The sequence below is a fragment of the Salvia hispanica genome, chromosome 1 (genome assembly GCF_029641045.1).
Source record: "Salvia hispanica isolate PSC_SH4W2 chromosome 1, Shi_PSC_v1, whole genome shotgun sequence".
In the NCBI taxonomy this organism is placed as follows: domain Eukaryota; kingdom Viridiplantae; phylum Streptophyta; class Magnoliopsida; order Lamiales; family Lamiaceae; genus Salvia; species Salvia hispanica.
This window is the reverse complement of record NC_142692.1, coordinates 25,079,654-25,095,388: the sequence shown is the minus strand read 5'-3', so window position 1 is coordinate 25,095,388 and position 15,735 is coordinate 25,079,654. Positions and strand designations below refer to the sequence as shown.

General features: G+C 35.1%; 1 protein-coding gene across 2 annotated transcripts; it reads right to left on the bottom strand.

Moving 5' to 3' along the window:
- Positions 1-7,524: 7,524 nt before the first annotated feature.
- Positions 7,525-14,539, bottom strand: EIN2 (NRAMP metal ion transporter family protein). Of its 2 annotated transcripts, XM_048081838.2 has the most exons (8): positions 14,344-14,539; positions 12,639-13,368; positions 11,986-12,072; positions 11,787-11,897; positions 11,493-11,705; positions 11,098-11,280; positions 8,399-10,993; positions 7,525-8,162 (listed from the first exon to the last, which is right to left on the bottom strand). In XM_048081838.2, exons 2-8 carry the CDS (start codon positions 12,885-12,887, stop codon positions 7,764-7,766), a joined length of 3,837 nt encoding a protein of 1,278 aa, XP_047937795.1. In that variant the 5' UTR covers positions 12,888-13,368; positions 14,344-14,539; the 3' UTR covers positions 7,525-7,763. The 2 variants fall into 2 exon arrangements, with proteins under 2 accessions (XP_047937795.1, XP_088918636.1); XM_089062510.1 differs by having other exon boundaries at positions 11,493-11,897.
- Positions 14,540-15,735: the final 1,196 nt, after the last annotated feature.

Here is a 15,735-nt window from a genome sequence, read left to right as displayed (position 1 = left end):
ATTGCAGCTTCAATTCTTCTCCAAAAGATGAAGAATTAATGAAGAAAGTAGAAGAAAAATTTGAGAGAGTGGGAGAGAGGAGAGAACGACGAGAGAGAGAGGGGGGGGGGGGGGGGCGATTTCTGTTGTGCTAGGGTTTAGGTCTTCTCTCTTATTTATAGAGTGCAAGATATAATATCTTTAATTAAAATTAAAGATTTGGAAAGATTTAGGGAGTGATTGGCGTTATTTCTAGTGAGAAATAAGGGGGAATTCGAAATTTAGACTATATTAATTAGCCTATGATTTAATTTGAATATTTCACGGAGTAGAATAAAATATCACGGAGCAAGAATAAAAATAATAATTCTCCCCAATAAAAAAATAAAGAACTAGGCGTGTATTTTCATTCCTCCACAAAGAATTTAATTAAAATCCTAATTTAAATAGGATATGACAAGATCTTCTTAGATTTGGCAAGATATGCTAGGATATTTGAATTTATTTATGGAAGAGAATAAACAAGGGATCAAATAATATAATAAAAATAATCTCTTCTCCCATAATAAGAGATTTTTGAAAATCTACAAGAAATAATATGGGTTTCGAATTCTTCATGGAATAAATAGGAATATCCGGACTTTGGATTTAATTTGGATAATTATCCCAAACAATAATTAAATCCAAGAAAAATAGGATTTCTTTCCAATAAATAGGAGGGGTTGAAAATTCCACATAATTAAATAATGCTCCTATTTAATTCTCACTCATCCCTTAGGAAAATAATTCATCACAATTATTATTTCTCCCCACATTAAAATATCCACATATTCGAATTTCACCTCCACTTCACATTTTCCAACGACTTTGACCATTCCACGGTCACGTCATAATTTCCACAATATTGACTATTCAATAGTCACGTCACATATTCAACAAGTTTGACTATTCAACTCAAACTCAACTCCATATCGCAATTAGGTCACAAAGAATATTGTAATAAATCACTCATCATTTAGTTCCACATAACCATAGCATTAAAAGCATTTAATGCAAAAAAAATTTCACGTCATAAAAATTAAGGTTCGAAAAAGCGGGATGTTACATTCAACTGCAAGCGTACTAGAAACTGGACACGATTTGAAAGAAAAAAAGAAGGGAAGAAGACAGAAGTCAGATTGTAATGATGATAAAATGGGAAAGACGGCGTAAGTGTTAAAAGAGAGAAAAAATATTAATAACTTAAAAGGCTTGAAATATTTAAAAAATAACTGAGTCCTAAGATGCTAGGAGTAGTATATAATTAATTATAATTAATATTTAAAAGACTCAAAATATTTAAAAAATATTAATTATAATTCTACTTGGATGTTTGAGAGAATATTTTTAAAGTATAGATACATGTAACGTTTGAATGGAAAAATATAAGTACCAATTTTGTAATTCATTCAATTTAAATATTAATACTACTAAATACTAATACTACGGCCGAGCAATGCCGTATATGAATAATGATTTTTGCCATGGCGAACACTTACTAAATATAAAAAATCCAGTCATAATGTCAAATCTCACTGATGAGTATTTATGTCATTATGTGGCTCTCACACAGTCACACTTAATGCATATGCAATTTGCATACAAAAGTAGAAATTTATTTAATGCACGTATCAGATAATGGCTATGGAATATAGATCAGCCACGTTAAAAAATATTATAGCGCATAACTAAAAGGGTGACGCGTGGAGAAACAAAATGAGGTATATAGTACTACAGTACTTGTTTATGTTTAGTGTTTAGAAATGGAGACAATTCATATAAATAAATGAGGCATCATACTGAAACTGGAAAACTGAACTTCGAAAATTTAATGAGGCAGTTGTGCATCTAATTGAAAATATTAGCAACTCTGACCAATTTAACCAATATATTGAAACTAAGAGTTTTAGAGCTATTTTAAGAAATACCACTAAAATGTTTTTAAAATTTTTGTTTTGTTAAAAAATATATATTATAAGTAAGTACTAGGAGTAGTATATATGACTATTATAATTATAAAGTTTCAAAAATACTATTTATTGCTGCAAGTGAGAGAAGATAAAAAAAATTACTACTACTATTTTTTAATGTCAAGATTTTTCAAAGCATGTCTAATCTTTTTTTATGTTTTATTATATTAATGATTAATGATTTATGACGAATTAAGATTGGTTAATATGTTGATTTGACGAACTGAAGAGTTTTTATTATAAGTGACTTCACACTCTTTAGGTTTTGTCTATAAATACATATTCTTTGTTTTTCATAATTATTTTAGTCGTGATTATAGTTATTTTGTGGACAAAGTTATGGAATTTCTTCATTGAAATCTACTAGGAGTACTAATTAAATTTAATAGTTGTGTTAGAAAAGAATCACACATTCCATATTGAGTAAAAATTGCAATTGGATAGATAAGTAGGTTGGTGGTCTTGTCTGGCGGCTAAAGTTATTCTCAGCAACCTAACCCATCCACCGGTCTTAGCTTTCTTGCTTGATTCTCCAAATGTTGATGAGATAAAACCTTGAGCCAAGAAATAAAAAAATCATTTAAATCTTGAGAGTGGGTATTTTATTAAGGGGGAGCGAAAGTTGGTGGAGATCAACGTCTCATTCATATAGAGTGACAAATTAGAAACTCTTAATGGCATTTTGCTTTTTAATTCCTATTTTAGTGGCGTCAAAATGATATCACGCCAACGTGGTTGGATTTACATTTCACCATTCCTATTTAATTCCTACATAATTCTGCGTTTTCTTTGCGATTTTGTCGCCATTTCCGCGCCATCAGCAATTCACCTGCGAAGTCACTTGCCTACTTTAGTCCGTCTCCAATTAAAAGTCGCACTTTATTTTTACCATAAATAGTAAGTATGTCTCACATCCCATTAACTCAATTCACTCACATTTTATTATAAAATCAATATAAAAAAATGAATCTCACCTTCCACTAACTTTTTCAACCAACTTTTCTTTACATTTCTTATAACTCGTGTCAGGTTAGAATATGACTCCTAATCAGAGACGGAGGGAGTATCATTTTTTATACCTCGTGACAAAAATAATTTTGGATACCAAACATATGATTTTGACCATGAGTATTTCTTGCTTATCATACTTCGGCAACAGTGTCATTGTTTTTGGTCACTTTAAGAATTTTGCCGAGTAGACATGTCATTTCATCTTCGGATTTGGTCAAATAATTCTTGAAAAGAAAATGTAAGTCAAGAATATTTTTTGAAAAACACTTGCATACTTCAAGCCTGTATTTATTCTTGAAACTTCATCCACAAATAAAAAGGAGAGCAAAAAAATGGGAGAAGTACACAAACATACACAAACCATAAAACCAAAGCATCACGTACATTGATCACTAGAACTATGTTTTCCTTTGTTTTTATTCTAAGCTACCTATCTATGAGTAGCTAAACTCATAGAAATCTAGAATTTTTAGAGTATTTGACTTGAATATTTGTCTAGTTAGCTATCCAACAATCAGACGTCGTTTTTCCTTTAATAATACTTGTTCGTTACTAGTATTTTTTATTATATAACCAATAATTAAGGATGTTTAGATCTTAGGACCAGTTAGGAGGATTTAAATACTCATGATTCAGAATTTAACCAAGTTTGTAATCAACTACTTCCTCTCTTCGCCATTATTTGTCACACTTTGACCGACACGGATTTTAAGAAAATTTAAAGAAAAATGAGTTGAAAAGGTTAGTAGAATGTTGATCATACTTCTATATTATTAGTTTTATAAAAAATATGAATGAAATAAGTTAGTGAAATGATAGATCCATTACCAAAAATAGTAAAAGTTAAATGTGATAAGTATTGACAGACAGACCGAAAAGGAATGTAGTAACAAATAATGAAAGATGGAGAGAGTATTAAAATTATACTCCCCCCGTACCAAATAGATGTCACACTTTTATTTTTAGTTTGTTCCACAAAAGATGTTATATTTCTGTTTTTGGAAAAAATTACTATATCTCTCACACTAATATAAATATACTATTTTCTTTCTTTATTAACACATAAAACAACATTTTCTAATATTATGGGACGAAGGGAGTACTATTAATCGTACTAATATAACTTGAGTCATACTCCCTCCGTCTCACTTTAGGAGTCCCGGTTTAGTTCGGCACGAATTTTAAGAAATATAAAGGAAAGTTGGTAAAAAAGATAGTGGATCGTGGGTCCTACATTTATATATTAGTTTTATAATAAAATGTGAGTGAAAAAAAGTGAGTGGAATGTGGGGCTTATTACTAATTATGAAATATTCCAACCGATACTCCTAAAATGGGACACCCAAAAGTAATAAGCTGGAACTCCTAAAGTGGGACGGAGGGAGTAATTAAAAATTAGATTTGTACTAAAATTATTAAAGAGTCAATAAAAAGCAATGCCATAGGAGTACTTGCTATCTTTACATTTTTTTAAATTTAGTTTCTGCTTAATAATTATAAATAACTAATCAAAACTTTGTGGTCTAGATAGTATTTCAAGTCTCAATCGCAATAGTTAGATTCTAACTATTGGTCTACGTTGATACTATAGTTGTGCATATATGTAGAAATATTTGTGCTTTATGCTAATGCTAATAAAAAGTGAATTCAAAGTCTCTGGTTTCCTTTCAAATTTAATATTCCTTCCGTTCCATAGTAATGGAGCTATTTCTTTTCGGCACGGAGATTAAGAAAAATTATGTTAGGTGAGTTAAGTGAAGGGAGAGTAAAGTGGAAAATGAAAAAGTTAGACAGATGAAGAGAGAATAAAGTAAGGATCCGTTTTATAGACTGGATTTTTATGGAAAAGGTTTATTATCAAGGTTAAACCTCTGTTTTGTAGCTTGGATAAATGCAACCCAAGGCCCGAAAAAAAAGGCAGCGGCCCGCCAGGCCCGCGTGAATAGTGTTATTTTTCACTATTGGGCTTGGTTAATTAATCCCAAAAATTTTGTGGGTTTATGCACTATTTCAGTAGGTTTCCCCCTCCTACCCCTTTCTCTTACCTCCTTCCCTTTTCTCTTTCCTCTCTCCCCCAAATGATTTCTCCGCCATAGCCAGCTACTTATGCTCAGCAATCCTTTCTCCTTCATATCTCCCTCGCCTTCATCCGTGCCATGGCCGCCGACGATAGTGGCGGTGATGGGCCTCGATCCCCGCGAATCAGCCACCGTCGTTGATGCCTCATCCGCCGTCATTTGTGACCAGGCTGTAGTGGTGGCGACTGTTGCTCTGAAAATTTCCTGTGTTCGTTCCTGAGTTTGTGAGTCGATTTTCTGGGTTTCATTCTCAAATTGGAAATTTGCAAAATCCGGCTGTGATGAATTTCCAAAGGAGATTCCAGCCTCCTTACTCCCCTCCATTTTCTTCTCTATGCGAGGCTCCCCAACGTAATCTGCAACCTTTGCACCATATCATCTTCGAGCAAGCGGCTGTTCGCCCTTATCTAATTCTTGCTAAAAAAATTGTACCTATATTTGCATCAATTTTTCAGTGTTGCTTGTTATATTTGACTTCTATGTTAATTTTTTATGAATTAATTTAGCTAACTTTTATGCTTAATTGGTTTTTTGGTGAATTTTGTTAATTTTTGGAGAATATAAGACCCTTGATGAACTTTGGGTTGGAAAATAGAATCAAAGATGATTTGCAGGACTTGATGAATTTTCAGTTACACTTTTTTTAATTCTTTTCTAAGTAAGAATATTTATAGGAAGGACAATTTTGTCATTGTACATCTTGTACATACCTTAACCTTAAAAATAATCCAATCTATAAAACAACATCCGGAAAACCTTATCCATACACTATCCTGCTTTTGGCCCGAAAATTTTATCCCAAATTACCTATCATGTTATATCCAATCCATGCTACAAAACGAGCCCTAAGAGAGAGTAAAATAGGTGTGGAAAAATGTGTTGACTTTTCTAAAAGGGGAAATGACTCTATTACTGTGGAACGTACCAAAATGACAAAATGTCTCTATTGCTATGGAACGGAGGGAGTACTTCATTTCGAAAAGTTTCCTCATAGTTGAGTCATTTTCATATATAGTACTCCCTCCATCCGTCATTAGGAGTCTCATTTGAGTTCAGCACGAGTTTTAAGAAATGTAAGAGAAAGTGGTTGAGAAAAAATAGTGAATTATGTGGCCCAATTTTATATATTAGTTTTATAATAGAATGTGAGTAGAATGAGTTAGTGGAAAGTGATGTGTACCTACCATTTATAGTAAAAGTGAATCGGGACTCCTAATGACGGACTGACTAAAATAATGGCGGACGGAGGGGGTAACTTTTTTCTCTTTCTTACTTTATTCTCTTTTATTTTATTCTCTTTACTTTATTCTCTTTTTACTTTTTTCTCTCTACCTTTTTCACTTTCTTACTTTTTTATCTATATATTTAATACATTACATTCATTTCTTAAACTTCATGCCGAAAAGTTTCACCTCAACTATGAGGAAATGGAGGGAGTAACAATTTCTAGAGAATTATCTTTAATGCCTACATGCATGCATATATAGTACTCCCTCCGTCCGCCATTAGGAGTCCCATTTGGGGATGACACGGGTTTTAAGAAATATTAAGAAAAATGGGTGAAAGAAAGTTAGTAGAATAGAGGTCCCACTTGTATATATTAATTTTAAATGAAATGGAGTGGAATGAGTTAGTGGAAGGTGGAACCCTATTACCATTTAAGGTAAAAGTGAACCGGGACTCCTATTAGCGGACGGACTAAAATATAAAAACGAGACTCCTATTCGCGGACGGAGGGAGTGGTACATTTTTCGTGTGGAAGAGGTTGAAGCTTAAGACTCTTAACCAATGTGGATAATTGGTGGAAACTGCCGAAAGAAGACCTTTTACCTTTCTTCTTATTGTTGTCTTTCTTCTAGTTGTAACCTCTATTTAACCTTTTTATGAAATAGTAGTAACTGACTTGAGTACTCTCTAAAAAATCAACAAAATAATTCATCCCCAAGCTCTCTCTTTTCCTAACATATACTCCCTCCGTCCCAAGATAAGTGACCTACTTCTTTTGGGCACATGATTTAAGGAATGGTATTTAAATAAGTTAAAGTGGAGAGAGTAAAGTATGAGAGAGGGAAACATAGAGGAGAGAAGAGAGAATAAAGTAGGTGGAGAATAAAATAAGAGAGATGACTTTTTGCTAAAAATGGAAATAGGTCACTTATAGTGAGACACCCAAAAAAGGAATACACTTATCTTGGGATCTTGGGACGGAGGGAGTACTACTTTGCATTTATTCATAACCTCGAGAACATGAAAGCTGATAAAACCTCTAGTCACTAATAATTTTGGAATTTAAATACTACTCCTAAAATGTGAACTTGGGAAGTTCGTAGAAAGGTGAAGTGTAATGAAAACAGAAGGCTTCAGCAAGCAAGCTGTCTGCAAAATAGCTTTGGCGGTTGCTTCATCGTAGGAATAATTATATACCATACCACAGAATACCACACCAGTTACCAAGTTAAAACTAGTTTCCACTTTCAATAAAAATAGACTTCCACCTTTCTTCTTCTAATCCGTTTTCGTTTCCTTCTGCAGATGCGTTGCATCCAGCACCACAGTTTTATCCTATGTATACACGACAAAGTACTAAAAGTGCAGTGAAGATTTTAATACACAAGGGAAGGAGAAAGGGGACTAACTGCATCTCCTCCAGAATCATGCCAATAAGCATTCATCCCAGCGCCTATGACTACAACCCCTGAGGAGATGATAATGGAGATGATAAACCAGCTACCTTCCGCAATCCTTGTCCGGCTTCTGCCTTCTCCCCAACAGGTTTATTTGACAACCGCCGCTTGTATCTTTTCAGAACAGACGCCAAGTTTTCTTTGCCTTTAGGAAAGGCAACATCGCCCGCTGCAGTGCCTGTTCGCCCCTTGCGGCAAGATATAGCAAGTTCAACGTCTTTAACCATGTCTAGAAGCATTGCTGCAGTTGTGAATTTTCCTCGTCCTAATTTTGAAGGGGGTGGCAAGCTGCCATTTGAAACAGATGGGCTTGACTTTTGCTGGTAGCCCTCTGGAAACTGAAGGCAGAAGCAGGGCGTCATTGGGGAACGAGGCTTTGAAAAAGCTGGATCAATAATCCCCTACAGAAGCGAACATACATTGTAGGATCAAAATGGAAATCTACTGACATGATGAAAAAAATATGCAGCTGATCGATTATTAGAAATGCTCCTTTATCTATCAGTAAAGCTGACAACAAAATAATGTCTATGGATGTCAACAAAACAAGAAAAACAAAGAAACCTTGCTTGTTACCAGTTTATAACAGAATGTTCTCACAGGCATATTATAGTAAATAGTAGTAATAATGTTTTACCTGAAGACGATTTAGTACATAGGTGTATTTACCCCATAGCTCAGGTCTGCTTTCCATGAGGGAAAGTTCAAGAATCCTATGGATGCACCAAACCCCGAAGCTTAGAACGAGATCTACCCGCCAAACACATCCATCACCACAATTAGGAACTGACATAGACTTTGACCGGTCTGTTTCATCGATTCTCATGACAGTACTAAGCTTTCTGTCCACAGTCCTAGTTTCGGCATCATAGAGGATTCTCTCCTTTACAGCTACTCGATCAATGAGGTCCTCATCAGCTCCATCATTCTGTCGGAACAACCACTCAGATCCTTCCAACTTCAGAAGTCTCGAGGTGCAACTTCTAAAAGACTGCAGAAGCTTCGCTTCCATTTCAATAAGTGATGCAGCCTCTGGAGCTTTTGAGGGTGACTTATCAGCCACGCCAAATTGTTCATAAGGCTGCTTAGACCACAACGAACCAGCACCTGAACCAGAATTGAATTGCAACGAAAAAGCATCTCTACAAACCTTTGGAGGAGAATATTCATTAAATCCTAATGCAGTGCCAACCCATGAAGAAGCACTTGAACTCATCGGCTCTCGAGCTGGGCGGCTAATTGAATTATCCCTTTGAGAGCTTTTATCAGGGGAATTTCGATGAGGGATATAGAGTCCAGATATATCTGGCATGCTGTAAAATTTCTTCACATTGGGCGAGTTATTATTGTAATCCACGGGTTCATGAACTCTAATGTCCTGAAAAGGTCTCTCAGATTTTAATGAATTGATTCGAGCGACAGCGGGAACATTGTGAAAACCTGGTGGCTTGCGCAGCCCATTTTGTGGCTTCTGCCCTGACGGTCGACCATACGAATCTATAGAGTTTGATTTAACTGAGGGTACCGATGTTTGTTTTAATGACTCCAACTGGCTTTTCTGATATTCAGAACCTTTTTCCTTAGGCATTTGACCCAGATATGATGATATATCATAACCATGAATAGTTGCTGGTTGTTGACCAAGACCATCAGATGATGATGGGATATGCACACTGTGATAGCGCCTCTCACTATTGTCGAGGGTGTTGTGGTTGGGAGTTCTCACATATGCATCTATCAGATGCATTTGGTTAGACCACATTGGTGACCCCTGTTGAACCCCAGGAGGTGATGCAATGTTACTTTGTCCGATATGTTGCATGTAAGAATTGAAAAAGCTAGGAGTTCTTAAAAGATCAGGTCCTCTACCACCAGGAGAAGGGATATATCCAGTAGAATCTTTACTGATGCTTTCAAGTTTAACTGAAGCCAATGAAGACTTTGAGTCTCCCTTAGAATCAACCCCCAACAAAACATCCAATTTCTTAGCCTTGGCTTCATGTGTAACTTGTCCATGGAAATCAAACAGCTGCCCCCAGAACTCATCAAGTATGGCAGTTAACTGGCGCCTTGCAGCACGGCCTAACCCTGCTATTCTTGACAGACTTCCTGCACCACTTCCCACGTCATCATTTTTTCCACCAATACTTCTGAAAGATCCCGGACCATCTGAGGACAGGCCACTCTCAGAAACATCTTTGATTGACTCGTGGGGCTTCCATTTATCTGATTCATAGTCCTTCTCATCCTGGATATCTCCCTCAATTTTCAACATCTTCTCCGCCACGTCTTTTGATTCTGTGCTCAAGTCAACATCAACTGATGATTCACTTTTATCAATCACACCAGAACCAGGAAAGGAAGATTCAGAAATGCTTGCTGGTGCCTCAGGATTACCAGGAGCAGGCTTTGAAAATGTACTATCAGATGTATTCTCCTCAATTGTTGTTAGATTTACCTCAGAATCCAGAAGACTTTCAGGCAAACTCAGATCTGGAGTTGGAACCCGTAAGTTCTGATGGCTCCCAGTGAACATCTCAGATGATAAGGCAGTTTCCTGCTTTTCTACACACTTTTCCAGTCGATGTTGGCGATCACTAACTTCAGTTGGGGCTATCTCTACAGATGGATCAATGACAGCAACTTGGCTATCCCACTTCAATGCCTGTGTATCTACACCAGAACTTGCAGACTTCAATGGAGTAATCGCCAGCCAAAGTGTCAAACACAAGGAGGCAAGAGCAACTTTCAGAAGAATGATATATGAAATAGGTACACTACTTCCAATGTTCCACCTTAAACTAACAACCCAATCGCTACTTCCAAATACCAGTTCAATGACAAACACAATCTTCAACCCCAGCATGCCAATGAAGGAGACAAGAGCAAAGAATTCCACCGGAAGAGAATTTTTGTGGACTCCCATAATCGATCGGGAAGAAGCCACTCGAAATAAAGGGATGACAGAAGATGGAAGCAGAAGAGCAACCACAACCTGTGTAAAGATCAGGAGTTGAAATATACCTTCAGCTCCTGAATTCCAAACACAAAAAAGAGCTGGAATTATGGCAATTATTCTGATGGTGGCCCGGTGAAGCCAATCCGGAATCTCCAATCTGAAGAAATCAGGGGTGGTCACTTGCCTTCCCAAACACCAAGATACAGCTACAAGTTGATTGGAGACAAACATGATGAATATTAAAGCAACTGAAGCTAACATACTTCGAAATCCCTGCATCATCATCCAAAAAGTTTAGTACTAAATGAAATACACTAGAAACAGACAAATGCATTTAAATGGTACATAAGCAACACTTAGTGACTCCTGCTACCAACCTGGTCGAGTAATGATAATGCATCCTGCGAAGTGAGTGAAATTATTCCACTACTATAAAACACACTGGCAGCTGAGTTCACTAGCATGGAGTTCACCAGGAAAATTCCACTGAAGATGCACAAAGTGGCAAAAAAATGGTCATGACATAATGCCTCTTTAGAAACATCTATTTGCCCCTCAACCTGCAAAATGAAGTTAAGCACAGTCAACATAGTTTAACAAAATCATTAGATAAAACTACCAGGAAATCACAGAACCAGGAACACAAAACTCTGTACACAGATGATAGTCTAGAGCTGCAAAAGCATTGTATGAGAGAGCCCCCAATAGGCTCAAACCACACATTTGCAAGTTGCAACAAAAAAAGCTACCATATGAGTGATAGATTTCATACCTGTACAATAGAAGAATGGAGGTATAGGTTGTGGGGCATGATATTTGCTCCAACGATGCTCATGAGTGTGTACACATTTTCTCCAGTCAGCTTATTAAGAATCCCACCCATGGAGTACGAGGTTTCTGATTGAGTTACAAAAACTCCCGAGCCAAAAGATGCCAATACAAAGCATGCCAAACATATGGATAAGATCTTTGCCTTGGGATTTCCCTGGAAAATAGTTGCATGGTAACTAAAATATTGCAGGAATTCAATATACAAACTGTAGCACAATGAAGCATAGAAACTTACAAGGAAGCTAGCAAGAAACGGAAACAGAATGGCATCAAAGCCAGTCAAGAAAACACAATTAAATAGGTCAACTCCAAGGACAGCATTAAGGCCATAAGCAGTACCCAGGATCTACCAGAATAAACATTTGTACAGTTAGAAAGAAAGAATGTCATTAAAATAGCTAAAGCCAATGTAACATCTGATGGAATAAAATTACCATTGTGAGATCTAACACGATCATTGAGAGCTCTGCTTGAATTCCTAAAAGTATGCATGTGAAATCATTGTATTCCTCGCTGCAAATCTACGATATCATCAACCACCACCGTAAGTTCACATTCTTTTTGGGGTTTAAAAAGCATAAGGAATTCTATACAGAGAAGCACTGGAGAAGAGGAGGAACAAGAATGATGACATCTATCAGTTGAAGATTTTAATTTGGACAGTAAGGCAATCCTAGATAAATAATTGTCAATCTATTCATCGCCAACTAGACATATGGAATGTGAACAACTTTCAGGTAAGTAGAGTTATAAGAAATGATAATTATTTTCTTGAAATTTGATAAGAGAAAAATAATTATGCAGGATGGTTAACCTCGAGATTGAAACAGACTTTTTTGGAAGCTAGCTGGTTAAAGTTCAAGGATATTTGAGAATATTCAAGCAGATAACCTTAATACTAAGCATTTCATCTCCCTGATAATATGGTGCTTGCAAGAGATGAGAGATCAAATTTGAATACACCTAACACCCTAAATGACTTCACATTTAATCCATTTTCACAGATATCAGCTATAATTTAAAATAATGCTACAGGGCGAACTTATCCACTTCATGAGAAGCAAAATATTGAAAACAAAGAACCCACCTGTGCAAGATTCTTTCCAGTTGCAATTGCTATGCGTGCAGAGAGGTACTGACATAAAATAGCGGCACAGTTTACCAAAAGCACCAGCAAGGATAAGTCAAAACCAATCCGAGCACCTCCCTCAATAGATGCTGCCCATTTCCCTGGGTCTACATAGCTGACAGCAATCCAAAGCACCGGTCCAATAGCAGCAAGCACCCGCCCTCTAGAACTTGGCTGATAATCAGTTACCAGTGTCTCATATTCCATTTTTTCCCTTTTTTCTAGATTTAAAAGATGAACTGCATTATCCTCAAGGGTTTCAAGCAGCAACAATGTAGGTCAAAACCAAGCTTGACTTTCACCTTGAGATGAGCAGACTATAAGGTTAATCAGGAAATCCCTTGACCACTTGAAAGAAAATAAACAATATAACTTCAAAGAGTTCACAACTTAGCATGTGTAATGTTCCTCTCAATTTCACTGTTGTTTGGTAAGTGATTGCGGATTAACAAAAACCTTGACACCACTAAAAGTCCAACTAAAACCATCTGCACGCCGACACTTGTTAGAGCCTATATCAAAGAGTTGACCTATTTTCTCATCTAAATGATCACAGGATAACTTTTAATTGAACGAACTCTGCTCAGTTGCACCACAGTGAATGAATTTTGATTTTTATCCCAAAAAATGTCTGCAGCCGGATTAGATATGAAATGCTGAAACGTCACCGAGCAGCACTTTCTTGTTCCTGATACCCAAAACAATAAAACATTTGTAAATAAATGAACATGTGACATCCAGTCTGGGAAAAATCTTAATAATTTTAGTATTTTAACATGTTCAGGTGATATAAACAAGATAAATACTGATCAGTTATAACAATGTGGAACTTTAACATTTGATGTCATACAAAGAACAAGTAACTAAGCATAACAAAAAAATGAAACAGGCTTAGTAGAGTGGCCAAAGCATTCATATTGAATCACAACGATGGCTTAAGAAATCAACTTTTAACCCAACGATGCTATAAGGTCACCTACCAAATATTACTATACACTCATTCAAAAAAATTCTGGAACATATAAATCACAATCAATGTAACTCGTTTGCATTGTTAATAGGAACAACAGGACACATTAGACTGCAATCCATAAGTCATCATTAAAAATATTTATGGAAGCCACGAATCCAAACCTCCCAACCAAAGTAAAAAAAAATCAAATTAGACATCTCCATCAAAAGTCCATTTTAAATTCTAAGCCATGCTAATAATGCAAAATAAAATCCCAAAAATGGAAACAAACATCTTTAACGAAAGATGATGAAGTAAAAAAGATAAAATTCAACAACTGGTAAAGAGCAGCACATTTAAGAGTAACAGATCTCTCCCTTGACGACTAATACCAGTAGAGAATCGCATAGAAGACACAGAAGCCCCAAAACCTAATTCAACTAAGAAACTATGTGAACCTAAAACCATGAGCCGAAATCTGCATTCAATCAAAGTGAGAGACAATCACGATTCACAACAATCATGCAGATAATTCACTGCAGCGAAAAATAGATCTGGACCTGATTAGCAAACAAATACGCACAAAATAGGCTGTGAATCCGTAAAACATAACGAAGACAAACAGTTAGCACGCTCATTACATGCAATTAACGGCATAGTATTGGAGCAAGATATTTAGGGTTTTTTCATCTGTCCACTTAATTAATTCACCTTTATCGCGACGAGCTTTGGTCGTACGTGCTGAGAGACTAGATCAGAGAGTTTAAAGAAAGCCACGCGTGTTTATTGACATATTTACTGAACGGAAAAGGAGAAGAAAACTATAGATACAAATATAGATACAGAAAGAGAGAGATATAGATAGAGATAAAGAGGAAAGAGTGTGAGCTGGGAGAGTGTAGATAGATAAAGAAGACAACATTTATTTTATTACTCCATAAATTAATTGAAGTGCTGGGTAGGTGGGATGAGATATGGAGATTGGAGATATTACTACTTTTACATTTTTTTAATTTAATTTAATACCTTAGTATATTAGTAAATTTTTTTATATTTCAAGTTAAGAATATCTATTTGGCATCAAATTTTATATTATTAATTTATGCGTTAAGTGAGAAACGAATAAATAAAAAGTGATAGTATTTTCTTTTTAAGAAACAAATGGGTGTTTATGCATTCAAAAAATTAAAAATCTTTTGGGAAAATGTAGAAAATGGTGAGTCGGTGACTGCCAATAAAAAGGTTGTTTTTTTAATAAAAAAAAATTAGAAAAAAGTTAGTGTAAAAGTAGAAAGTGAAACAATCGGTTGTTTCTCTTATATCATTAATGACACCTGACTTTTAACATGGAAATTTTTAGTGATTACTTTAGTTGTGTTGTTTTTTTTCCTTATTTTGGGGATATTTATAAGTAAAGTGATGATCGTTTAAATTCAACTTAATCTTATATTGTCGATTTCTTTTTCTTTGTATTTAAATTTCGAATTTATTCAATAAGAATTTCGAATTTCAGTGGAAGCTTGATGATCTGGAAGTTTCAAGTGTGAGTCTATTGAATGAATATAATTACGCCATGTAACGCATAAATAGTTTTTGTTATAAGTTTGCGAATTTTAACGTAGAATATCTCAAAGTATAAATATCATAAGTAATTTATATTTAATATGTTATATTTCTTTGTTCTAAATTCTAATATTAATGATAACATTAATATCTGGTATTTCTGTTCATATTAAATAGCTATAATATTTTTTTTCATCTTAATACATTGATTAAAATAAGTCTCTCTGTTTATGTTCAGTTTTATAGTACTTTCTAATGAAGTGTGTCCATTTTCTATTAATGATATTTTAAAGTTTTTTTTTCTCTCTCTTTATTTTAGGAGATTGATCATGAAATTCTTTTTAAAGTCGATACACACAACTATGTCAGTTTGCAATTGCTTTGATATCACAAAACATAATTTTAATTTAATAGTATCAATTTATTGATTCATGAATATTAATTTTTTTAATGCCAACTGATATTGGTATATCAGATATAATTTTAATTCTCTAAAAATTAGATTTAATCACTACTATGATTCAAACAAAAATAATTTAT

Excerpts from the sequence above, each read along its gene's own strand:
- EIN2 (XM_089062510.1), bottom strand. The coding sequence starts at position 12,887 with ATGGAATATGAGACACTGGTAACTGATTATCAGCCAAGTTCTAGAGGG. Across the intron at positions 11,898-11,985 it reads TCGTGTTAGATCTCACAATG|ATCCTGGGTACTGCTTATGG; the intron begins GTAATTTTATTC and ends TTATTCTGGTAG. Across the intron at positions 10,994-11,097 it reads CATTATCATTACTCGACCAG|GGATTTCGAAGTATGTTAGC; the intron begins GTTGGTAGCAGG and ends ATGATGATGCAG.